Below are 25,966 nucleotides of genomic sequence, written 5' to 3' on the forward strand. Positions count from 1 at the left end.
TTTCAACTTCTCTTCATGTTTGCCAACACTTTTTATCTTTTTTGATAGAAGCCACCCTAAAGGGTGTGAATCTCATTGTAGATTTGATTCATGTTTCAGTGATGACTAGTGACACCGAGTGTCTCCTCATGCTGAAATAACCATAAAAATCAAAACCCAGGCTCGTAGACACTGAAGACTCGACTCGACAAACAAAAGCAGACCTAGCAACAGATCCCAGCTAGATCTGACTGCCTGCTAGGCAAAGGGAGCCAGATAATAACAGGCTGAACAGGGCACAGGAGAACACCTATACCAAAAGCTGCTTTGACGGCAATATGAGCAAGTGAGTCAGGGCCTCCTTTGCTGAGACTCCAGCCTAGACTATAAAAGAGGTCAAGGTATGGACATCGTCCTAGCCAAGAATGTTCTTCAGGTGAAGTTTGCCTGTTTGTGTCTATGTTGTGGCAATCTCACTAAGGGTTTGGCATTACCTGTCCTTCCCTTTGATTTCTTTAATAACCTCAACAGGGCAGGTAATCTCTAATGAGCATCTGGGGAACAATGACACCTACTGTTTGAGCTACTGCAGCTGCCATAAACTTGCCACATGGGACAGTGGCAGGTGTAGATTTGTAGCTACTATTTCTTTCCTTTATAAAAAAAGAACAAATGTTTCTGTGGTGAGTTAGGTTGAAGAAGAACTGAAATTAAAGAACACAAAGTTCTCATCACAGAAGATATTAATCTAGAAAAAGAATATATGAATGCATGTCTATTTATAACAGCCCTACCGTACTACAGAAGAGACAAAGGCAATTTAAATAAATGTACACTAGACAAGCACATGGTTCAGCCATGCCTGTTAAAAGAGGCCTGAAATCACAGACACTGAAATTCTACGAGGTGGAAAGTGGAGCAAGGCAATGACTGGAATGGCCTCTCTGGTTCCCTGGTCTGTGTTCCACCCCCTCCCCTGGCCACAGGAAGGTCTGGAATCTCCAATAGTACACCCAGTGCTCTCCATCTCACTCCTCCACTCCAAACACAGACTCTGTCTTGTTATAAATAATGCACCTTGTCTCCACTCCAATAGCTGGATGCCTGTCTGCCCTTTATATATGAGGTCCTTTATGTGTGTGTGTGTGTGTGTGTGTGTGTGTGTGTGAGAGAGAGAGAGAGAGAGAGAGAGAGAGAGAGAGAGATTTTTTTGTTCCACTTAATTATGCATTCATTGGTTGATTCTTGTCTGTGCCAGAGATCAAACCCACAACCTTGGTGAATGGGCTCCAACCAACTGAGATACCCAGCCAGGGCTGTAACAACCTAATTCTAACGTAATATCTAGGACCATCAAATAATGTTATTCAGAAAAAGAAGCTACATGTGAAATTTTAATTTTAGGCCTAGTAATTATGATTTTTGCATTTTTAAAATAGCTCTAGTAAGTTTAAATTTCCCTCATGTAAAAAGAATTCCTGCTGGTAACTTCCTTTTTTTCAACATTACCTCTTCTGTAAATGGGGGTTAGTATACATATTCATTCTTTTTTCTAACCTTTACCATACTTTAATTTTTATGACTCTTAACATTAAAAGGTGAAATAGCTTTTATCAAGTTAGGTAATATAATAATTTTCTTTATATTCTTTTACTTTCATTTTGCAAGTATAGAACTTTTGTTTGAAGACTGAATTATTAGCCTAGGTAATCACAAAAATTATCACACTATATATGTCCTCGAAAATTTATGATTGATTAACCTAACCCATTTTTTCATATCTGCTTTTTATAATAATGGTTAAAAAAATTTAGTACCAAATAAAACAGAGATTGATGTTATTCAGAGTAATAAAAATAAGAATTATTCAGAGAACCAGTAGTTCTCATTACTTGCCAAGATCCTGTGTTGTAATCTTCTGTACCATATAAAATTTCATTCCCATTAATATATGATAATCACCTGTTTGATACTGTTGTGTGTATTTACATAACAAATGCCAGAGACACCATGGGCCTGGCAACAACATCTCCTGTGTTTACACTAATTGCACAGTTGAGACACACTAGGAACCAGAAGATGCTGATCTGGTTGGCAGGAAACCAAGATGAATCAAATGGATCGCCACGCTGCCTCGACTGAAACCTCAAATGTTCCCTCTTGCCACAAACGGATTATGTAATATGTTTCAAGTCACTAAAGCCCAGAAAACTACTGAAAAGCATTTACTCGGCTAAGCTTGAAGTCTTATGACACATTTCTGAACTATTGGTGGTTGAATTAACATCTAAATATAATGATTTAAAAATCTGGATTCAAAAATAAATACATAAACTATGTATCACATAGCCTGACACTTCTTTTTTAAAACAATGATTTCAAGATTGATAAAAGATATTTTAAAAATTTGAGCAATTTTAACTTTAATTTACATGGTTGTTATATTTGATAATCCTCTCAGGTAGATAGGTAGCGAGGAAAGATGCAGTAAGAAAAACTTGGTTCTGGGCTATTCCTAAGTTGAGCGGTTCACTAAAAATCACATCAACATAGCAAACAGTTTAGTCCAGAGAGAAGTGACCCACTTTAACACTCTGTAAACCTCTCTGCTTTAATAGTTACTATTTTAGCATTCTAAGCTTTAGAAAATAATCCTGAACTCCACAGACTTACTGAATATTTAGCTTCTCATGCCACTACTACGTAAAAACGTTTTCACGCTAGTTAAGGCTTCTTCAGTAAGCCTTGTGCTCACAGTCCTCTATGACCTGCACGTACACACAGAAGAGAGATTTTTAAAATTCAGGTCACAGACTAAATATCAGGCAATCTTTGGAATTAAAATGGCTAGCTTAACATTTCTGAATTTAAAACAAAAACTCTTATTTATTTATTTTTGTTGACATTATTAGCAGTGTTCCCCATCCCCCCCCCCCACCTCCCTCTCCCCAGCCCCGTCCTCCCCTGGCCTTCACCACACTGTTTTCTGTGTCCATGGGCTGTACATATACACATGCATGTTCTTTCAACGGAGTGTTTTCAATGATACTAAAATTTGTTTAAAGATTTGTTAAACCAAAGAGAGGAAAACCAGAGCATGAACAACACGGTGAGGGGTTCCAATAAGCTCAGTCTGGCCATGGTGGAGAATATTCTATTGAAAAAAAATTAAAATGGGCAAATAAACCCAAAGAAGACTTCACCCTCCTCCACTCCCTGTACTGGACCAACAAAAGTCAAATAAATACCTCAAATAGAAAGGTGACAGTGGTGTTTCATCGTCTTGTGAACTAAAAAAAAATAAATTTTGAATATAATTTCTGTTATTATTATAACAGGTAGATTCCACTAAAACTCTCTCCTACCCATTGCAAATTTTGTTTTGACACATTAGAGCTAAACTCACAATGCAGGAAGATTAGCAAAACACACTCTACCTCGGCCCTAACCAGAGTCAATGACTTCTCCATGGGAGACCATCAAGGGAGGCTACTTTCTAAATGAGCTTAAGGCAAAAATAATCCACATGGTGACGTTCAGGATGCAGCTTTTTACTACCTTGCTCTACAGCTCCAGTTCAAGTGTTCATATATTACACATAATTTTTAAAATGATTACATGCCCAGTTATTTCCATAAAGCCTACTATAGCTTATTAACATGATGATGAAAGTAAGAAACAGGCCCTGAAATTCTGTTAAGGTGTGAGCCACTTCAAAAATGACGCCCTAACAACACGAAGCACAGCTGTAAACAGCACACAGGAGGACTGACGAGAGTAGAGAATATGAAAGAACATAAATGAAATCATCAAAATAGTTTACATTCTTGAGGCAAATAGAAGCAATAGGGAGCATAATATAAAAGTATTTTATTCTCGCATATATTTTATTTGACAATATATTTTATTGACAATGAAATCTATAATCTTTGACAATAAAATAGATTTTCCTTTCTTTAACGTGTTTTTCTCCTTCTAATAAATGAACTCAAAACAAAGAATGAATGATTCTCTCTGCCCTTCAGTGTCTACTGGAGTTGTTTTTGAACTTTTTTGACTGTGCACTCACATCAAATTAGGGTTTTCAAAAAAAGCCCCACGAGTTTGCAGGTCACCTGCGCGGGGGCCACGCTAATCCTCTCTGTGTCGTTCCGATTTCAGTGCACGTGCTGCTGAGGCGAGCACAGAAGTTGGGCTTATAGCAGCCACACCCCTCAATATATGAAATATCCGAATTAAGTTTGTTTCACCGAATCAAGATTCGGTGTCAAAATTACAAATTATGATCAACATTCTGTGAAAAGGCTGTAACTAAAAACCTGTTATGGTTTTATTTTAGAAAAATTGCCTCTGCACGTTACATGACGAGTGCCGTACTAAAGACTGCTTTGTTCAAAACAGATCCTTAACTCTAACATGTAAGGAATTATAATGAAAATTAACAAGGGTACTGTAGTGAACACTAATCAACTTTGATAGTTAATTGGCATATTTTTCTTTCCCCTTTCATAAAAGTATGAAATGCATGGAGTTTAGTAATGTAATCTTTATAAAGCTACACATCCTGAAACTAAAGCATTGATTTCAAATGGATTAAATCAAGTAATTCTAAAAACCAATTTAAAACACTGACTTTAAAAACGATTTTAAGGAAAAGTGGCCAAGGGCAACTCTACCAAATAGAATTGAGAAAATAAACTTATCCACAAAATTTACACATCAGAATGCAAAACATTTGAAAAGACGGCCATTTTTACATCCGAGCAAAGTGGGTGCAGGGCTATTATTACGCCTCCAGACACCTACTTCCAGAAGTGATTTAGGCCAGTTTTGGGTCTCCTGTCACTCAGGCATATCCAATGATACGAAATGTCATTTTTGCCTAAATTTTAAATTGAGAATTCTGATTCACTTTAATTTTTAAAAATAAGCACATGTCATGTGAATGAAAGAGGGAGTGTGCCATGACATTGAGCCAATGACAAACTTTAACGACTTGGAGTTCATTCAGTGTCCTCTATGAATACCAGTGTAAACCTCACATTTTAATTATTTATGTTTGCTGACTCTGAATAACGGCCAAGCTTAAGCAGCTAATTAATTTGCTTCTTTAAAAAGAAAAACATTTAAACATACACTGAGAGATCTGGGCAATCGACTCACGTGTGTCAGGTACTCAGGTGCCCAGCGTCCTCAGGTGGGCGGCACTATATTCTCCCAGCACCACCCGTGGGGAAAGCATTGATCAAATAAACCCGAGCAACAGTCCAAACCTAAGAAGCTACAAATGAGCATGACGATAACACAGACATCAGGGGTTTAGCGGGGTCCTGTCTAGTGTACTTTTCAACGTGGTGCAACACTGGTGAATGCAGCCTTAGAGTCTTCACGAGCTGCAGTCATTTCTAAACTGAAGCCACAGAATGCAGTGCTGATCAATTTAATTAGAGCAGCTAACTGAAATCATGAAAATCATGGTGTTTTCTATGTCTAAGAAAAACCAAATACTATTGTGAGAATTCCCAGTGTGAGGTATTCAGACTGGACTTTCAATTACTGGATCAAACCATCAGACCATTCAATTCTCTTCGAAACATTCCAATTAGTCCACCTTCTAATTGCCTAGTGGGGCTTTCTAACAAAATAATTAACATCATCTGCATATTTAGTAACACACTTTAAATATATTTTCAAGTGATTTGAGTTAGAAGAAATATTTGTGTTCCATGAGGACAGAAAAATAAGTAAATGCTAAGGACCAAGGTCTACTTATTGAAGAAACTAGGAAAACCATCTCTATGGTGGCTGAAAAAGAAAACAAAGCAAAAGGGAAAGAAGTGAAGGACAAGTGAAAGGGTAAAATTAAAAGTCTTAAATAAATATTTTCACAGAATTCAGGTTTTTTCCTTCCGTTGCAACAGAATGTGCTATGAAGGATTTTCTAAGAGCATGATCAGGTGAGTGAAGGTACACGTTTTTCCTCTCTCTCCAAAACACGAAGCACCACACTCTCTGGAGCACTTCCGACTTATCCACGGTCTCGGGCAAGGCCAGTCGGGCAGGGACGTAGCAACCAGTGCTCTGCTGCTCAGGGTTTTGGGTTTGGCCCCTTCAGGCAACATGGAAAACAACACAATCTCCTGGTTCTTTTTAGAAAACAAACGTGAAAGTTTTCAGACTGAATCACAGTTAAGCATTTTCTGTTTTAATTTGGGGGCGTAACTTTGTAAATATATATATACTTCCTTATTGTAAACAGTTTCATTTACCGTTTCATTATTTGTATGTTGTGATTGAAAATGCAATAAGTAGCCAGTAGAAATAAAATCAAATGATTGAAGTACAAAGGCAAATGGATTTTCCTGATTAAAGGGTAAATGTAAAGAGCTAAAGCTGTTAATATTCACAGAACATGCATTTTTAGCCGACACTAAGTGATAGTATCTTGGAGACAAAACAAGACTTCTGAATATTTAGAACTTTTCCCCTCGATAAGACAGAAAACTATTTCCACCACTTTCTATTTCTCCCCCCACCAATTTCTTGAGTGCCGAGCAGAAATTTGAAATACATCGTTATGGGTTTAATCATGTCCCTTGAAAAAGATATGCTGACGCCCTAACTGCTGGTACATCAGAAAGTGACCTTATTTGGAAACAGGGAGTTTACGGAAGTGAACCAGTCAAAATGAAGTTAGTAGAGTGGTGTCCTTGAGAAAAGGGAAAATCTGGATGCAGAGACAGGCAGGCGCTCAGGGAGAACGGCACGTGGACAGGGAGTTCGGCTGCGGCCACCAGCCAGCAGAAGCTGCAGAGGCGGCTGGAACAGACTGCACAGCGCCTTCCGGGGAGCCTGGCCCCGACATGCTGGTGGTTTGGGGCTGCCGACCTCCAGTGGGATGACACGTTTCCATTGTTCTGAGTCCTCCCTTTCGTGGTATTTGTTAGAGTAGCCAAGGAAACCAATATGTCTGCTAATTTTTCTCTAAAGTTAGAAATAAGAACCTACCTAGTGCAGGTGTCTCCATCTTACAAAAAGGTTGTGCTCTAAAAATCCATTTGTAGGAATGTGACAAGTAGAATCAAGCCCCCATACTGCATGGGGCTTGATTTCCTGGCCTGTGCTAACCTCTCATTCAAACGAACTAAACCTCAATAAGGTGTCCAGATACGACAGTTCAAAAAAAAATTTGGCCATAATCCAGTCAGAAATATACTTTACATCATGAGATTACAAATACATATAAAATGGGCACAAATTTCATAAGTTATTCTTACTTTGGATACCTTCTATTTCGCTATATTTTTATATAAAATTATATAAAGTACATGTCACAACCTGCTTAGTTTTATGACCCACACTGGAAAACACTGTTCTGAAACACTATGCCAAGCACAGTTGTCCTCTGCTTGATGTATATAACACACACTCAATGGATATTTTTGAGTTAAGATCCCACAGGAAAGAGAGAAACACCATTTCCATCTCTGCCCCACTTCCAGAATCAGCTCTGGGCCCAAGAAGCATGGATTGTGCTGAGTGTGGCTGGTAAAGCACAGAGAAGAAGTGGGTCCAGACGTGCCCGGCAGTGGGCAGAGGATGTAGCTCTGGAAGGCCATGGGGAGCTAGCAGAGTCTCTTTTCAATATTTACGTCCAGGTTGTAAAACAGGAAGGCATCAAGAAAAAGATGCGGGGACACGTGCTGTCTCTGGATTCCTCCTTACTTTATGACTGTGGCACTCTTTATTACCTGCGTTCTGTCTTTCAGACTGAAAGGAATATCTCATTCTATTTCAATCCCACGCACCCAGCTAAATTCTATCTCCTGTGACCTTTTGATTGACAGCTTTAGATCTTTTAGCTACAGCAGGGGGTGAGGCTGCGTGTGGGTGGGGAGGAGTTGTTTTTAGTGGGGAGGGGCTGAGGTACTTTATCTTCTACTTCTTTGTGTCTCTCCACAGGGCGGGTCAAAAGTGAACCATTAATACCTCCTGGTTGAACGACCCAGCCAAGGAGCTCACAGTGGGGTCCCTGAGGGTCACACTTCCAGGGGAACCCTGGCTGGAGACCTGCTTAGAGTTACAGAACAGACTCTTCACTCCTGTTATATTTAAGTAGTGCTCATAAACCAACTGCTCCCCTTAAAGAGGTTTATCTCTTACTTCCACATCTGGTAAACCACTAAATTATATTGATTCTCTCTCAAAAAAAGGCAGGTCACCTAAATCGGCTCTTCCCTCCCTATTTCCACTGCCTTTGTCTTTCACAGGGGAAACATTCTCTCCTTCCCTGCTACCCACACCAGTTTATCTTTCATACTCTCACCAGACTCATCCTCCAAACTTAAAAGCCCACCCTGCTTCCACACTACCTCTGGGGTAAAATCTATACGTCTAAACCTGGCATACAAGGGTGCTTCCTGATCTAAGCCCAACATTCCTCTCTAGACCTTTTGGTACACTTTCGTAATTCTGCCCAGTGGTACATGCTGTTCCCTGTCTTAAATGCCTCCTCCACATCTCTGCCTGGTAAATGCTTCTCTCTCAGCTCTTACCTCCTGGATTGGTCTTTACCTTTGTACCACCAGCACCTAGCAAGGTACCTAGAATGCGCCAGGTGCTCAATAAATGGCTGTTGAATAAAATCGGCATCATTAAGACTTTGCTGAGTGCTAGCACTACTGTTTGATTAAATATTTTGAAAATACATACTTTATAAATTGTAAAATTATTTTTTCCATCGGAAGCACTCTCAGATACCTGTATGTTGATTATTTTAAGTTATCTTGTTCCCTTCTATTCAAAATAATGAAATTTCAACTGTGCCACAGGTTTTCTCCCATTTTTACTTAAAATTGTTTTTCTTGTCTTCGACTGCATAATTAGAGGTGTGAGTTCTGCCACTGTGCCAGCAACGCGGACACTGCGTTGTCCGTGACACAAACTGTGTTTGTTCTGGCTTCAGAGCAGGAAAAGAGAATCATTTTACCTCACTGCAAACCCAGAGTTTGTTTGGGGCTCAAAAATTTCTGGTCCAGTCACAAAACTATTACCAAGGCAGCAGAAATCTTTTGTTTGTCTTTGAGATGCTTGCTCAGAAAAGTGACATTTATCATTACTACTGACAAATGAGCATTGCCATAGGGAGGCGGTGATTCGGAATGTACAATACAACTTACTTTTAGAGGGGTTGATACTGGCTGATGAGAAAATATTTTTAGAACATTAGTAAGTAAGTCAAAATAGTTGCTAATTAGTAAGTAAGTCTTTAGTTGCTGAAACAAAAATAAAAAGAAATGGGGATAGATGCAGAGGGAAGAAGGCAAGAGCAAATGATTTTTACTAACTTCTTTTAATGACTACCTTAAGTACAATATTTTTTAATGATTTGCTAACATAGCAAATCATTATTAACTGATATAATTCCCCAAACTGTTAACTCTGAACGTGTATATCTTGAGGGAGACAAACCGCACAGAAAACAATGTAAATTATCTTGGCATCTTCCAGCTAACGCACCGTCCCACTGCCAGCGAGGCCTCCGCACAGAAAACGAGTCAAGGGCTTGTTTCTACATCACCGCGATTTTACTCTGGTTTTTAGGATGATGAGCCGCCCGTGACTGTGTGAAGGCTCCATGTGCACCCGCACTCCGGCTCTGAGAGCGGCCCTCACCACACTGGAGCTCTCGGTCAGGGTTTCCCAAGTGCCTGCTCCGTATCAGGGCCTGCCACGGGTGCTGGAGAGACACACGGGCCAACACAATACGGTCCCGACACTCGCAGAATTTATAGGCCAGGAAGAAACAGCAATTTGAAATTTGACAATAATCAGTAACTTAAAAAAGGGTGATCTGAAGAAAAAGGGACACCACGTACTGAGGAGTCACCGTAACAAGCCAGGCTTTGGGCGAAGAGCATCGTACACATTTTGTCAGGCAATCCTCCAAGACAGCCCTGGAAGGAAGTATTGCTAACCAGATTTTTCAGATAATAAAAACAAGTCTTAGCAAGTTTAATGAACTGGCTGAAGGCCGCAGAGCCAGGAAGAAGACAGAGCTCTAGACCTTTGACATGAAGTCTGGCAGCTTAGGTGATACGAGTGATACTGGCAATCAATTTTGAAAGCCACACGGGCATTTTTAGGAGACAGGTAATGGACAGGAGAAGAACTCTTCAATGATGAGAATGTGTGAAGGCTTGAGACAGTGCATTACCAGCTATAAGCCAGGAAGTGGCACTGGCTGAGGAGAAGGGGAGGGAGGGCAGGGAGAGGAGGGAGAAGAGGGAAGGAGCAGGCAGGTGCTGGTGTTTTTGCAAAGTGAAGTGTTTGGAAATGAAGGGGGGTCAACAGCACGGCATAGCGATGGTCTACTCTGGCTGGCTTTCAATTCTTCAGTTTTGGGGGCTCCTTTCAACTGGACAATGAAGCAACATTTCTTTCCATAATAACTTTGCTGACAGCAAAATACTGATGTATCTATAACCTTATATATTTTTTTTAAATGTCATTTTTATTGTTGTTCAAGTATAGTTGTCATTTTCTAGCATTTTAGTACAATTCAATATGATCTGGGTGAAGTTCAATTTGTTTTAATTTCTACTAAATTTACATTTCCTGACCTTTATTCTTGTGTTTGATGAGAAGATAGTGTGTTTTCCTGATCCCAAACTTTAAGGTTTTTATAGAGTGAACCCTGTATACAACTGCATTCAAGGAATTGAAAGGTACTGCACGTGTATGAATACAAAGTTAAAAGCAAAGCAACAGTCTACTCTTTATGTCTGAGCAGTTTTATCTTTTACAAAGAACAATCTTACTCTTGAATTACAAAGTTTTCCCCATAAGTAACTGCTTCGAGTTTTACCGCCCCCTTTTACTGATGAGGAAGAAGACCTGCCTAAATTCTTATGGGCAGTGTCTGGATATGGGTTTTCATGGCAAGTTTCCTACATTTCCACTGCTTTCCCCACTGTTTTGTGCTGAGTACCTAACACCTCTGCTTTTCCAATGGTTTACATGGGGTGAGCTCTATAAAACTGAAAAATATCCTCACCTTAGTCCATGCTGTCTTTTAATCTAGAGTAATAAGCAAATATATAGACTCTGGAGACACTGTAACTATATGAGAGTAGAGTTCACGGAGATCTTACTTGTTCTCAGTGAATTCGTGTAACTGTCGAACGTTGACCATATAAATGACAAAGTCTAAGTTACACAGCCTTATAAGGGTTAACCAACATTTGAAGGGAGGCTGCTTTTAACTTCCTTTTAGAGTGTGTTTGTGGAAGGGAGTGGGGATTACAAGAGTGTTATCAAAGTGGCAACAAGTCAGGCATACAATGAGTTTACAGGTAAATTAGGTGAAGGCTTCACCACTGCAGGCAGCAGAGGGCGCTCTACCACCACACAGGACATACACAAGCAGGAGCATTATTACTGGGTTCTTCCCTAGTTAACTCCCATGTCATCCCCATGTTATCAATGCTTACCCTGTTTGCAAAATGATGTTCTAAAAACCAATACATGGAAAGACCAGAGGATTTCTGCTCTAAGAAACTTTAGTGGAATTTCCCCATGCTGGATCAATAATAAGTACTAATTAACTCTGTTGCTATGAGTCTTCTTGAAAGAGCCACTCCAATATAGAATTATGATGTACCACACCATCACAAAATAAGTATTCATTAACATATATTAAATATCATAATTTTCTCAATGAAGCAATTCAAAAGAGAATTACATACACATTATTAATCTCAGCTCCCCACTTTGGTAAATAAACCAAAGAAAGAACAAGATGCTAACACATGAAAGTAGATGATAATGCAATAAAACCAAAGGAACCTAAATTAGTCACCAGTGACATTAACTTCATCCTCCATTATTTTTCTTTGTGGATATAAACTGAGTTAACGGGTATCGGAAAAGTTAATCAAGCAAATTAAAATACTGCTGTGAAAGTTGAATGTTTTGGCACAGACATAGAGTAAGAGGCTGTATATCAAGATCTTTACCTACAGATCCACAATATACGAGTAAAAAGCCCAGTGGAATATGGATCATGCAGCATGGAATCTGATCAAACATACCATCTCATTTGTGACAGAAGGTGTATTTAGTCACCCAAAGAAACTTTTATTTCAATTCTTAATATAATTTCTCCATTAGTTCTGTATTATTTTATTTCTTTTGGGGAGCATTTTCAGATGGTAAGAATATCCATACAATGTTACACAATGTATTGCATTTTTAAATTAAATATAAGAAATATATGTAAATACCATAGTATTTAAAAATAATTGGGATCATTTAACCATCTCCCTAGATATGTAGTAAGACCCCATCTTTAAGTCATTTGAAGTGAAGTGTAGGAACTGAGTTCATCATTCTACAGAGAGTCACATTTTAAACATTCAGCCTCTGCAGTTTTTTTCCAAAGATCATGAGTTTCTTAAATGGTCAACTCCACGCTGGAAAGCCTGAAAACTACATCAAGTAACAAACAGAGCAAAATACATTACAGAGAACCAAAGTATTTTATTTCATGCTTAGCTTTTGACCTCATCTGTTATTCTTATCTTAGTTATAGAGGAGCAGTAACAAATTTACCTTCTACATACTTTCACGGCATGCTAAGAGGGGCTAAAAAGTCACTCCTGAAAATGATAACTAGACATTGGGGCATAAACATGCCCTCTGAAAGATCATAAGCTGACACGAGGTTAAATAAACCACAGGGCAATGCTATTCACATTGGCACATCTCTGTTTCATTATGCTAATCACACTGTCCGCTGCAGGTACTGTGATTGTCTGGGAGCGTGTCTGCATCCTGACCAGCAGGGGGCCTCTTTGACACAGGGACTGTGTCTTAACTACCTTAGTACCACCTGCAGTGCGGAATAGTCCTAGAGAAAAAAGTTAAGCAGCATTCTCAGTATGGTTTGTTTTTATAGGTAGCACTCACCAGCTAGTAAATAAAAGCGTCCATTATGAAAAGAGAAACGACTGACACCTTAGAAGCTCACTACACTCAGTGGGCTATTTGGGGATGTCGAGTAGTGTAGTGTTAGATTCTTACCTATACCTGCTATCGGTGGCTTTATACCAGCTGTGTTCATTACGTAGCGGTTCGATCAGGGTTTCCCTGAATGTGTAGACCATTTTTTTTTAATCAGATTTGCTTTTAAGAAGCTTTTTAAAATGTAGATAATTTCCCTGTCACATCCAGATTCAGATTCAGTAAATCCAGGGAAGGAGGGCAGCAGGGTGAAGCTAATTTTAAAAAGATGTTCCCCAGGTAATTCTCATGTGCTTAAAGTATGAGAAGCACTGGCCTCTCCGCTCAGCACAAGCAGTGAGTATAAATTTCTTTCACTGGGACCTAAAGTGGTTCTACTCATCCACTTTTAACTCTGTCCTAGTCCCTCTAGGCTCCCCCCCCCCCATCAGATCACAGGCACGCCAGGAGGCTGTGCAACCTTCCTGCTTCAAGCAGCCTAACAGTGGGGGTGGCTGGCAACCACCCTCATTACCAGAGACACAGCGGTCCTCAGCCAGAGACACCCACCCAGGGACAGGAGAGTTTTCTGCATAAGCGCCTAAATTCACAAGAGATCCTTAAGGAAGAGAACCATACAAACCTGATCCTCGCCTTTGTAATCAAAGGCAGGCAGAGACCAGAAATGAAGATTGCAGGGTAATCAATCAAATTAAACTCAGAGGCAGGCAAACAGTGAAATTGCTGATCAGCATTTTTGAATGCAACTTCAAATTATTCCTCTTACATAGGTTTATTGATAAGGTCTAATAATGCAAAAATAATTTTGGAAGAAATTATGCTGATTCTACTTTAGCTTTTATCAACTTAACTCCCTGAATGTTTTAGCAGTATTAAGATCTACTTGCTTCTTAACAGTTATCATATCGCTAGGTAGATTATTACAGAGTTCATTAATAGCCAACATTTTTATACAGGATGTTTTTAAGACCCTTAAGAACTGATGTCATTATAAGAAAAACAAGTCCCCAACTTTAAAGTTGGGAACTAAATGAACTTTAAAACGTGTACATTTCTTTTAGTCTCTTGAAAGTTTCAAGCATGTGGACATTTCACTAAGTTAATATGGAAAAATTTCAGATCTATCCACTATATAAAACCACTTTCTGCCCCCCTGGGTCAATTGTTTAAAGAAGAGTTTTTGGGAACCCACCAGGCCCCCATAATAGTGCATCTGTCATCACAGTCAGAGAAAAACAGCTGCACTGGCTTATCTCTCAATATACACCTGCAGAAACCATTTTGCAAATAAACACAATTTTTGTTTACCTTATTTTAATCATTAAAACATGAATATTCAGTAAAACACTGATGGCATTATTTTAAAAATGAAATTCATTCTGCCCTAATTTTTAAAATACCATATAAACTGCATTTATTATTTCATTTAAAAATAATTTTCACTAATAAAACCCTCTATTGTTTTCTTAAAGGAAGCATTGATGTGAACTTAAATGCCACTGCATGTAAGGCAAAGTTGAAACGCAGTGGGCAAAAGTCATTTTAAAAAGATAAAAACTCTGAGGCTTCCTCCATGCCTCCGTTTTTCTGTTGTAAGACTGGAGGATTAGACCCCGTTCTCACACAGCTGACCTCCAGCTCTAACCTTCCTGGACACCTATTCACTGAGTAGTTCCCCGGTTGCGCTCTTTCTAAAAAACTCCTTTGTTTAAATTTACCTTTCTCTGCTCTACTCCGCCCTCCATAATTCATTACAACCATTCAGGAACAAAACACAGCCCGCCCTGTGCTCAAGTGTTCTGACACAGCTATTTGGTAAGAGGTGTCATTTAATTAATCCATCTATCTATAACTATTCATGGGGAAATATTATCCTTAACATTTATTTTCATGTGTTACAGTGTTGTTACTGACAGAAAATCTTTCCCTAGACCTGAACTCTGGAAGGGAGGGATCTTCACATGCATTTTTAAAAGGTCTTTAGCCTATTAACATCCTTTCAAATGAGTTTGGAGCTTACTCTCCCGGCATCACAACATTGCTAAGAAGCTTTATCATAAATCTGCTCAATATATCTTTAGTTTCTGGTTTTCTTTAAATTTCAAAGATATTTTCTTACATTTATTTTTGTTCAAGGAAAAAATTGAACATAATAATCAAGTGAATAAGATAAGAAATTGGGCATAAGGGTCAGTAAGAGAAGCCGTACAGTATTAACATTCGTCTGTTTGTAATGAAGAGCACTGTGTACTGTGGACTCCCCAGGGTCTGCAGCATGTTACTAAGAGATGCCAGGTACTGGCTAAATTATATGGTTGTATACTACTCAGGAAATACAGAACAGAATAAAACAAAACAAACAGGAAAGAATACTACCTTTGCAGAGGCATGATTTCACAAGCCATTCTTGAACATAAATTTTCAAGGGACCCTCACAACTTTCTCTTCCACGCCAAGTGCCAAGTTTGATCGTCTTAGGGTGAACGTCTTCTTACAGTGGTCAAGCTGGGCTTGGGGAGGGAGCTGCACCTCACAGCTGAAGCTACTTGCTCTGCAGTTAGCCAGTGTACTGCTGCTCTCAGCCTCCAAACTTCTTCAAGCAATACAATTTTATGGACTGCCTCTCTACATTTACACTGCAGTCCACTTTGACCTTTTGTTCCAAGGAAGCGGCTGAACCATACAGCCAATCAGAGCAGCAGCTGCTGCAAGGCTTAAAGGCTCTGCTTCTTTTGCAGCTCCTGCTGCTCCTCCTCCTCTTCCTCCTCCTTCTCCTTCTCCCCCTCCTCCTCCTCCTTCTGGGCTGCTCCTGCTCCTCAGTGGGTTTGCTTAATTTTGGTAACTCGAAACTTTCTTCTTAGCAATTCCACAGACAAGCTTGTTGTCAGTCGGGGGAAAGCAACCAATAACCACAGCAGGAGTCAAGAGTCCTTTACTTCTCAATGTTACATACAGAAGTTGCCAACAAGGAAATCCCATTTGTCAAGGACAGACACTGCCTTTGTAATGAAAGGTTTCTGTGACAGAAGGCAGCAGCACTGCTCCATCCCCTTTCTTCCCTTAGGAAAAAAATAACAAACAAACCACTGACGATGAAAGGCCTGATACTTTTCTAGAAGGAAGGCATGCTCGCCCTACCCACATTTATTTCCTGCTGATGTTTGTTTACCCTGTGGTGATTAGCAGTCACTGGTGACATCGCCCAAGTCACGTAGCTCCCACTTCTGGGGAGAACACATGTCCTAAGGCTGCCCACATTCTCAAAGGATCAAAGCATCTACTCCATGGAAGTTATTTCACCTGACTATTTCTGCACTTTATCCTTTTAAAATTAAATGTGAGTCATTTCCTCCAAGAACATTAACAGCCTTTTTTCCTTCCTTCCTTCCTTCCTTCCTTCCTTCCTTCCTTCCTTCCTTCCTTCCTTCCTTCCTTCCTTCCTTCCTTCCTTCCTTCCTTCCTTCCCTCCCTCCCTCATTTACCTACCTACCTACCATTAACAGATAACACCAAATCAATTTTTCCATAGGTCTGCTAAATACCTGTTAATTATCCAGCTTTCCCTTATAGTTTCTACTTCATTATGGAATATTAAAGTGGTATTTTTTAGAAACACAATTGCTAATTCACAGATTTCATGTGCTATAAGAATAATAGAAAAACAGAAATAACACATTTTGATTTTTTAAAAATATATTTTATTAATTATGCCATTACAGTTGTTCTATTACCCCCTTCATTTCCCTCCACCGTGCACACCCCCTCCCCCACCACTCCCCCCCTTTAGTTTATGACCACGTGTCTCAAGTTCTTTAGATTCTATATTTCCCATACTATTCTTGCCCTCCCCCTATCTATTTTCTACCTACCATCTATGCTACTTATTTTCTGTACCTTCTCCCCTCTTCTCCTTCTCCCACTCCCCTGTTGCTAACCCTCCATGTGATCTTCATTTCTATGGTTCTGCTCCTGATCTAGCTGTCCTCTTAGTTTGCTTTTGTTTTAGGTGTGGTTGTTAATAACTGTGAGTCTGCTGTCCTTTCACTGTTTATCTTTTTTACCTTCTTTTTCTTAGGTAAGTCCCTTTAACATTTCATATAATAAGGGCTTGGTGATGATGAACTTCTTGAATTTGATCTTATCTGAGAAGCACTTTATCTGCCCTTCCATTCTAAATGAAAGCTTTGCTGGATAGATCAATCTTGGATGTAGGTCTTTGGATTTCATGACTTGGAATACTTCTCTCCAGCCCTTTCTTGCCTGTAAGGTCTCTTTTGAGAAATCAGCTGACAGTCTGATGGGAACTCCTTTGTAGGTGACTGTCCCCTTATCTCTTGCTGCTTCTAGGATTCTCTCCTTCATTTTAATCTTGACTAATATAATGATGATGTGCCTTGGTGTCTTCTTTCTTGAGTCCAACTTCTTTGGGACTCTCTGAGCTTCCTGGATTTCCTGGAAGTCTATTTTCTTTGCCATATTGGGGAAGCTCTCCTTTATTATTTGTTCAAATAAGTTTTCCACTTGTGGCTGTTCCTCTTCCCCTTGTGGTACCCCTATAATTTGGATGTTGGAATGTTTCAAGATGTCCTGGAGGTTCCTAAGCCCCTCCTCATTGTTTTGAATTCTTGTTTCTTCATTCTTTTCTGTTTGGTCATTTTTTCCCTCTTTCTGGTCCATTCCTTTGATTTGAGTCCCAGTTTCCTTTCCATTACTATTGGTTTTCTGTGTATTTCCCTTCATTTCAGCTAGTTTAGCCTTCATATGTTCCTATAATTTGTGACTAAGATCAACCAGTTCTGTGAGCATCCTGATCACCAGTGTTTTGAACTGTGCATCTGAAAGTTTGGCTATTTCTTCATCACTTAGATTCATTGGGTCCAGGGCTCTGAGTTGTTCTTGAGCCATGTTTTAATCTGTTTGTGCCTGTTATGTATGAGGAGTGGAGCCTTAGTTGTTCACCAGGGCAGGGCCACCCAGGTCGCTGGTTTGTGATGCTGTATGTGGGGGCGTGGTCAGAGAGGGGCCATCCAGGTCTCTGGTTTGTGACACTGTATGTGGAGGTAGGGTCAGAGAGGGACAATGTGGGTTCCCTCTGCCTCTTCCCACTGCTGGGGCCTGCTTGGTCCATCTCACTGGTAGCTCTTTCACCAGTTTATCTGTGCACGAATGTGTGACTGCAATCAGCCCTCGGTGGATCCAGTGCCTTGTGCCCTCAGTGGGTCTGCCTGCTTCTCCACACTTGGGGTCCGCCCACAGCTGCTGGCGCACCTGGGTCGCATGCCCGGGTCAGTCCGGTAGATCTTTCCTGCCTGACCCCGCTCTGCTGCTGGCTCTTCCCCTCTTACCAGTTTGGCTGAAGGGTTTGTTGTTGTCGGACTTCTGTGTAGTTCAATTTTCTGTGGTTTGGCTGTGTTTTTGTTGCTAAAACTTTGTTATTTTTAAACTTAGTTGTGTGAGAAGGCGAAGTGCTTCCACCTACGCCTCCATCATGGCAGAAGTCCCTGATAAGATTTCTTTCACATCATGAGAACTGCAAAGGGTTACAACAAAGCCCAGAGCATTGCGTTTAGTAGGATTAACAGAGAGCTAGAGTCCATGGTGCTGAGAGAAAGTGGGGGATCATGATCCAAACAGATATCCTCCTTCCCTGAGGTTTGTCCCAGACTCTTCTAGGCCACTCATAATTCTGAATTTAAAACACACAGTGTTATTGTAAGTGTCTACTTTCCTTCACTATACTTGCTAATAAAAACACTTCATCATTGGACTAAATCCTCTGTCATAGTTATGAAAGAGGATTTTATGTTCATATTATGATAGAATACCAATAACTAAAACCAACCTTTTAAAACAATGGAAGTTGAACTAAGTCTAGGACTTATTTTCATTGAAATTGTCAATATAGCCCTTTTTTTGATTCTTGATTTTTTTCAAAATGCCTTAACTACTAGTTAGAAGATCACTACTATTTTCTGAAACAGAAAATCTGAACAGATTGATAACTACTAATAAAATGGAATCAGTAATCCCAACAAACAAAAAATTTCCAACAAATGAAAGTCCTGAACCAGATCGTTTCCCAGGCGAAGTTTACCAAAAATTCAAAAAGAATTAACACCTATCCTTCTAAAATTATTATAAAATTATTACAAAAAGTTGAGGAGGGAATGCTCCCAAGCTTATTTCATGAGGCCAGCATACCCTCATTCCAAAACCAGACAAAGACATTACAAAAAAATTATAGGCCAATATCCCTGATGAACATAGATGCAAAAATAGCCAACAAAATATTAGCAAATGAATTCAGCAACACATTAAAAAGACCATACACCATGATGAGGTGGGATTTATTCTGGGATGCAAGATTGATTCAGTATCTACAAATCAACTAATGTGATACACCACATAAGCAAAATGAAAGAGTAAAATCTTACCATATCGATAGATGCAGAAAAAAAATTTGACAAAATCTAGCATCCACTTATGATAAAAACTCTCAGCAAAGTGGTATTAGAGGGAAAATATCTCAAAATAATAGAGTTTATTTATGACAAACCCACAGTTAACATCATACCCCATGGTGACAAGCTAAGTGTTTTCGTTAAGATTAGGAACAAGACAAGGTGCCCATTTTAACCACTTTTATTCAACAGAGCATTGGAAGTCCTTACCACAGCGATCAAAACAATAAAATAAAATAAAAGAGATCCAAGGTGAAAAGAAAGAAGTAGAACTGTCAGTTGCAGATCACATGACTACTATTCATAGAAAACCCTAATTATTCCACACCACTATATTAGAATTGATAAATAAAATCAGTAAAGTAACTGAATATAAAATTAATATAAAAAATCAGTTACATGTTTATATACCAATAATAAACTATTTTAAAGTGGAGTTAAGAAAACAATCCCATTTACAATTGCATAAAAATACCTAGGAGTAAATTTAATTGTAAAAGACCTATACTCACAAAGCTATAAGATGCTTAAGAAAGAAATTGAGGAAGATACAAATAAGAATAAATATTGTTAAAATGTCCATACTACCCAAAGCAATCCATATGTTTAATGCAAGCCCTATCAAATATCAATGGTATTTTTTCACACAACTAGAACAAGTAATCCTAAAATTTATATGACACCACAAAAGACCCCAATAGCCACAGCAAATTTGAGAAAGAAGAACAAAGTTGGAGGTATCACAGTACCTGATATCAAACTATACTACAATATTATAGTAATCAAAACAGCATGGTACTGCCATAAAGCCAGACACATAGATGAACAGGACAGAATAGAGGGCCCATAAATAAATGACGCCTATACGTTGAATTAATCTATAACCCAGAAGGCAAGCATATAGAATGGGGTAAAGACAGTCTCTTCAAGAAACAATGCTTGGAAAGCTGAACAGATACATGCAAAAAAGTAAAACCAGACCACCTTCTTGCTATAGCCAAGAATAAACTCAAAATAGATTAAAGCCTTATATGTAAAACCAGAAACGATAAAACTCCTAGAAACAAACATAGGCAGTAAACTCTTTGACATTGCTTTTAGTAATATTTTTTTTGGATATAGGAGGTCTGTCTAGAAAAAGTACAGCTATTGTTAATATACTGAGAATGGTTTGTGCAACGTTGATGTAACCTGGCAGCCAAGGAGAGTGGGCTGGAATGCACATGTGTACTCTGTGGCTGTCCCATTCAAAATGACTGAGGGAGCAGAGCAATGAATCTGCATCAAGATTTGCAGTAAGCTTCAACATTCCTTTGCAGAAACTATTTGGATGACTCATAAGGTGCAGCTATGGGCAACAGTGATTGGCAGCTTCATCACAACAGTGTGCTCATTCATGCATCATGTCTCATGTAGAGTTTTTTGGTGAAATGTCAAATCACCCAGGTGACAGCCCCTATACAGCTCGTATTTGGCACACTGTGACTTCTGTTTTTTCCCAAGACTAAAATCATCTTTGAAAGGAAAAAGATTTCAGACCATTGATGAGATTAAGGAAAATATGGCGGGGCAGCAGATGGCAACTCTGAGAACTAGCTAAGGTCCCAAGATGCCCATTTTGAAGGGGACTAAGATATCATTGTCGCATGTACAATGTTTCTTGTGTCTTGCACCTTCTTTAGTAAATGTCTCTATTTTTCATATTACGTGGCTGGATACCTTCTGGACAGAACCTGTATCTCCTCGGGCAAGGAAATCAACAGAATAAGGAAATGGGACTACATCAGACTAAAAAGTTTCATACAGTGCAAAAAAACCCCAACAAATAAACAAATAAAAAACCCAACAACAACCCCTAAACAACAAAAACGAAAAACAGCCCAGTGACAAAACAAAATGAAAACCTACGGAATGGGAGAAGGTATTAAGATATTCATCAAATATATCTGATAGAGAGTTAATATCCAAAATATATAAATAGCTCATATAACTTAACACCAAAAAAATAAAAAAGCCAAACAACCTGATTTTAAATAATGCACAGAGGACCAGAACAGATCTTTTCCCGAAAGGGACATACAGATGGCCAAAGACATATGAAAAGCTGCTGCTTAATGTCACTAATCACCAGAAAAGTGCAAATTAAAACCACAACGAGATATCATGTCAGACCTGTCACAATGGTGATCATCAGCAAGTTAAAACGCAAGTGTTAATGAAGATGTGCAGAAAACGGAACCCTTGTGCACTGCTGGTGGGATTTCAAATGGGTACAGTCAAAATAGGTTACTCAAAAAAATTAAAAATACAACTACCTTATGACCCAGCAATTCCATTTCTGGGTATTTCTTTTAAGAAATTAAAAACACTAATTCAAAAAGATATGTGCATCTCTACGTTCACTACAGCACTATTTACAAGAGCCAAGATATGTAAGCAACCTAAGTGTTCATCGACAGATGGTTTGCTAAAGAATGTGTAATACACACCTAGAGTGGAATATTACTCAGTCATAAAAAGGAATGTGATTTTACAATTTGCAATAACACAGATGGACCTAGAGGGCATTATGTTAGGTGAAATATGTCAGATAGAGAAAGATAAAAACCAAGTGATTTCACTTTTATGTGGAATATAGTAAACAAAATAGAAATACTCATTGATTCAGAAAACAAGCTGATGGTTGCTAATGGGAGGGGGTTGGCAGGGTGGGTGAAAAAGGTGAAGGGATTAACAACTGCAAATCGACAGTCCCAGGGATGTAAAGTACCACACAGGGAATGAAGTCGATGCTACACTAATAACTATATCTGGTGCCAGATGTGTGCTAGACTTATGGGTGGACTACTCTGTAAGTCGAATAAATGTAGAACTGCTGTGCCATATACTTGAAACTAATATAATATTGAATGTCAACTGTAATTGAAAAACTAAAAACACGCAGATTTTAAAAAAAGAAAATCATTATTATACATCATAATATCTATCCTATTAATGAGTAAATCTGGTACTAGAATATTCAGTAATTTGTTCAAATTCACATTGAAAGTTGGTAACAGAACAGAAATTGGATTCAGGATTTGTCAGGTTCTGCTATACATCTAGAGGACTTTTTAACATATTTCATAAAATACAAATACTTTCAGAAATAGTTATCGTGCAAATGACAGAAATAACATTTTGCCTTTTCTGAATTTTTGGAAACATCCAAATGCTATATGGCTAAAATAGATATGAGTTCAACAATATAGGGCCCAGCAATAAAAATGTTAAATTTAACTATAATTTGCACTTAATATACACTAGAGGCAATGCATACTACTGAAGAGCAGGAGCATTAAAATTTTACATCCAATTGCACATATATCACGTGAAAAATTAAGCCTTCCTGTCAACATTCCTCTAACATGCCACAGTTGGGAGATGTCGATGGTTGTTTTTTAAATCACCTAATACTACAGCTCAATAACTACCTGCCTTTTCAAGTCTCTACGATTTATTTATAACCATTTCTCTCTCTCTCTCTTTTCATTTTTTTATTTCTTGGTTTTCCGTCTATTTCCTGGGCATTAGTTGATGATCGTTTCTGGATTTTCATCTGGACTGCAGCTCCTCCTTCCTGCCACACCCACTGCCAGAGTCTTTGATCACTTAAATACCTTTATTTTTTCTATTTCTAACATCCTCACATCAGTTCTTCGTCCATCAGTAGGAGCCCCCATCCCCCCAGTTCTTCCTGTTCAAACGCTTGGTAACCGACTGCATTTCCTCTGCACTAAGCCCTTTCAGGTGCCTCGCTCTTAACTACCACGCTTCCCCCTTTTTCCTTAGCTCCTTGTTTGGCTCCACATCTGCACGGAAAAACCTGCACCCAAACCAACTGGCACGCGGCTTTAAAAAAGGCACTTTCCTGCCCTCCTCAGCATGTAGTTATTTCTAAAATGGGTTTACTCGAACCCTCTGCTTCTTCACCCTTTGTAAATCCTGCCGGCTGGGTTCTCTACTGCCAGACTGCTAAACATTGCAAAAGAAAATCACACAACCCTGGCCACTAGTTATAATAAAAATTCATGCTGTTTAACCTCATCATGAACCTCAATACTGTATGGCGACCTTTTTAGTTATCTTTAACTGATTTTTCACTGCATTCCTACAGAAACTGTTGCAAATGTTCCTCAGCGCTGCTAATCTGAATCTCCCTCCGTCACTAATTACCTTGCCTCCTGAGTTTACTGAGAAAGGTAAGATTATCAAATATTGTTCGCTACAGTTATGGGTTTAAGAGCACCGCCTCACCATTCTTTTTGACTTCTTCCTACTCTAGGAAAAGGGTCCTTATTTATAGGACTCAAACCTCTATCTATTTTGAAGATCAATAAACAGACACCTCCTTTAAATTGAAGTTGGGAGTGTCTGGAGGGCGAGTTCTCACCCCCTAACGGATGTACTTTCCATCTCCATCGGGGACTTTTTTTTCTTTTTTCAACTATTCCATCAGGAAGGAGGATCTTCCTCCGCACAACCACTCAGCCAAGGAAAGCCGGTTCCAATTCAGCCAATGGAAAGCCACCACATTTCAAACTCCCAAATTCCTCCAGTGGGCTCTTTGCTTACAATAATAGCCTTTCTGAACTCTCTCATTCCTCTATAAATCAAGTCTCCTCTCTTTTGTTCTGCGGACTTGCACTTGGTCGCAGTTACATGGAATGCCCTGAAGTGTAATTCTTTGCTGTTCCCGAATAAACCCATTTTGCCAGGAAAAGCTCTGGCTGGCTATTAGTTTAAGGTCAGCAGTATGTACTGCATCTCTTCATCTTCTCCTTCCTCTGCAAGAACCTGATCTCTCCTCCATCCTAAACTGTCCTCCTTCTGACAGCCACCCAATAAGTGCCCCCAGCCTTAAAAGTTTTTCTCAGCAGTCCTACCCTCTGGCACTGTGGCAATAGTTCCTTCTCCTCCCCGGCAACAACAACTTAGTTCTGTATATTAGCTGAAGATTTTTATTTTTCAAAATGACTTTATATCTTTACAATTCAATTCGCTGCTACAGTTGGAAAATCATGGTTGTCTATCACAATGTCTGTTCTGAGTGAATTCAGTACTTGTCCTCCCCAAAGCCTCCCTCTGGGGCTTCCACTTCATCGATTGCTTCCTCCTCTGCCAACAAACTTTAGACTTCACCACTTTTCTGAAACTGCTTTCAAGGCCACCAATACTCTTTGAGCCACTAAATATAAATGCCTTTTCTTAGATCTCCTTCTCTCAATTTTTCAGAAACACCCACCTTCAGTTTTCTGAGTCTGGCCCTCTGTGATCTTCCCCAGGAAAGATGGGGACATTCCCAAAATGTCCCTGATCTCTCCCCGCTCATTTCATTTAGTTCGTCTTTCCTTGTCTCTTACCCATTCCCTCCCTTTCCTTCCAGTCCATTCAATACAGGCACTCTAATCGAGCTTCAAATGTGCTCTGGGTTTAGGCTCCTGGGGACTAGATCCTGATGTGGCCAGGCAGGCAGTGTGAACTTGGGCAGCCTGTATAAAAAACTCTGACATTGCTCTGAGAAGTAACTAAGCCATGCATGGAAAACATGTAGAATAGGCCCAGGAGGTAAGTGCTTGATAATTACTAGTATTATCATCCTAATCAATGCTTTCAAAGCCTCCTATTATCTACTGATGATTCCCAAATTTCTCTTCTTCCTGACCTTTCCTGTTAATGATGTTATTATTCTCTTCGTGAGTCAGAGTCAAAGCACGAGTCATCTTTCCTCCTCCCTTTCCTCTCTTCTCCTCAACCAAATCTGTTGATTGTCCTTTTCTGTCTCTTTAATCAGTTAGACTTGATCATCTGCAGTATTACCATAACTTTCAAATAATCTTTTTTCCTCCTATCTCCAATTTTGCTATTAAAATACATTTACCTACTGTGATTATAATCTGGTCATTCACTTCTGAGGTTTCGTAAAAACCTCAGTAGCTCCCAACTACCTCTGAAATGAATCCAAATTTTTGGTCAGTGATGATTAAGACTCTCCATCAGTTAATCCTCTTTACCCCTCCAATGCAGCTGCTTGGACTTTCTAAGGAAACCCCTCTGGACAAACCTGGACATTATTTTCAAATCTGCTCTGAACTTTTCTACCCCAAATATTTTGTTCATGCTGCTCTCCTCTGTCTGAAGTATTTTCCCATCACATTTCCCCTCCTGGCAATTCTAGGCAAACCTCAGGTTTAGGCCAGTTGGAGAAAATCTCTTTCCCCCTTTAACTCATAAATTCCTTTGCATCTCTTATGATATCTGTTCTTGTCACACAATTTTATTATTATGTGAATCTATATATTATCTAAGTTCCCAAGAACAAAAACTGTATCTTTTCTGGAGCTATCACACAGAACAGAGACTCAATGAGTATTGAATAAACTGATAAGTCAATCACACTTTCAGTGAACCAAACATAACTCCATTGATTAAATTTGACTTTACTAATAAATATTTCTATCCAC

At 39.2% G+C, this 25,966-nt stretch overlaps 1 protein-coding gene and 1 pseudogene across 11 annotated transcripts in view; both read right to left on the reverse strand.

Moving 5' to 3' along the window:
• Window positions 1-25,966, reverse strand: part of FAM13A (family with sequence similarity 13 member A) — a 291,012-nt gene that overhangs the window by 79,953 nt on the left and 185,093 nt on the right. For 6 of the 11 annotated variants that reach the window (XM_053666331.1, XM_053666328.1, XM_053666326.1 and 3 more), the window contains one exon: window positions 3,228-3,269. The exons of 2 other annotated variants lie outside the window; for them this stretch is intronic. In XM_053666331.1, the coding sequence (XP_053522306.1) occupies window positions 3,228-3,269 (42 nt within the window). Of the gene's footprint in view, window positions 1-3,227; window positions 3,270-15,378; window positions 15,643-25,966 lie in introns of those variants that run through there. 3 more of the 11 variants (XM_053666336.1, XM_053666335.1, XM_053666334.1) reach the window with 2 other exon arrangements.
• Window positions 4,066-4,164, reverse strand: LOC119046139 (uncharacterized; annotated as a pseudogene).

The sequence above is a fragment of the Artibeus jamaicensis genome, unplaced genomic scaffold (assembly GCF_021234435.1).
Source record: "Artibeus jamaicensis isolate MK-2021 breed Jamaican fruit bat unplaced genomic scaffold, CSHL_Jam_final contig_452, whole genome shotgun sequence".
Lineage (NCBI taxonomy): Eukaryota > Metazoa > Chordata > Mammalia > Chiroptera > Phyllostomidae > Artibeus > Artibeus jamaicensis.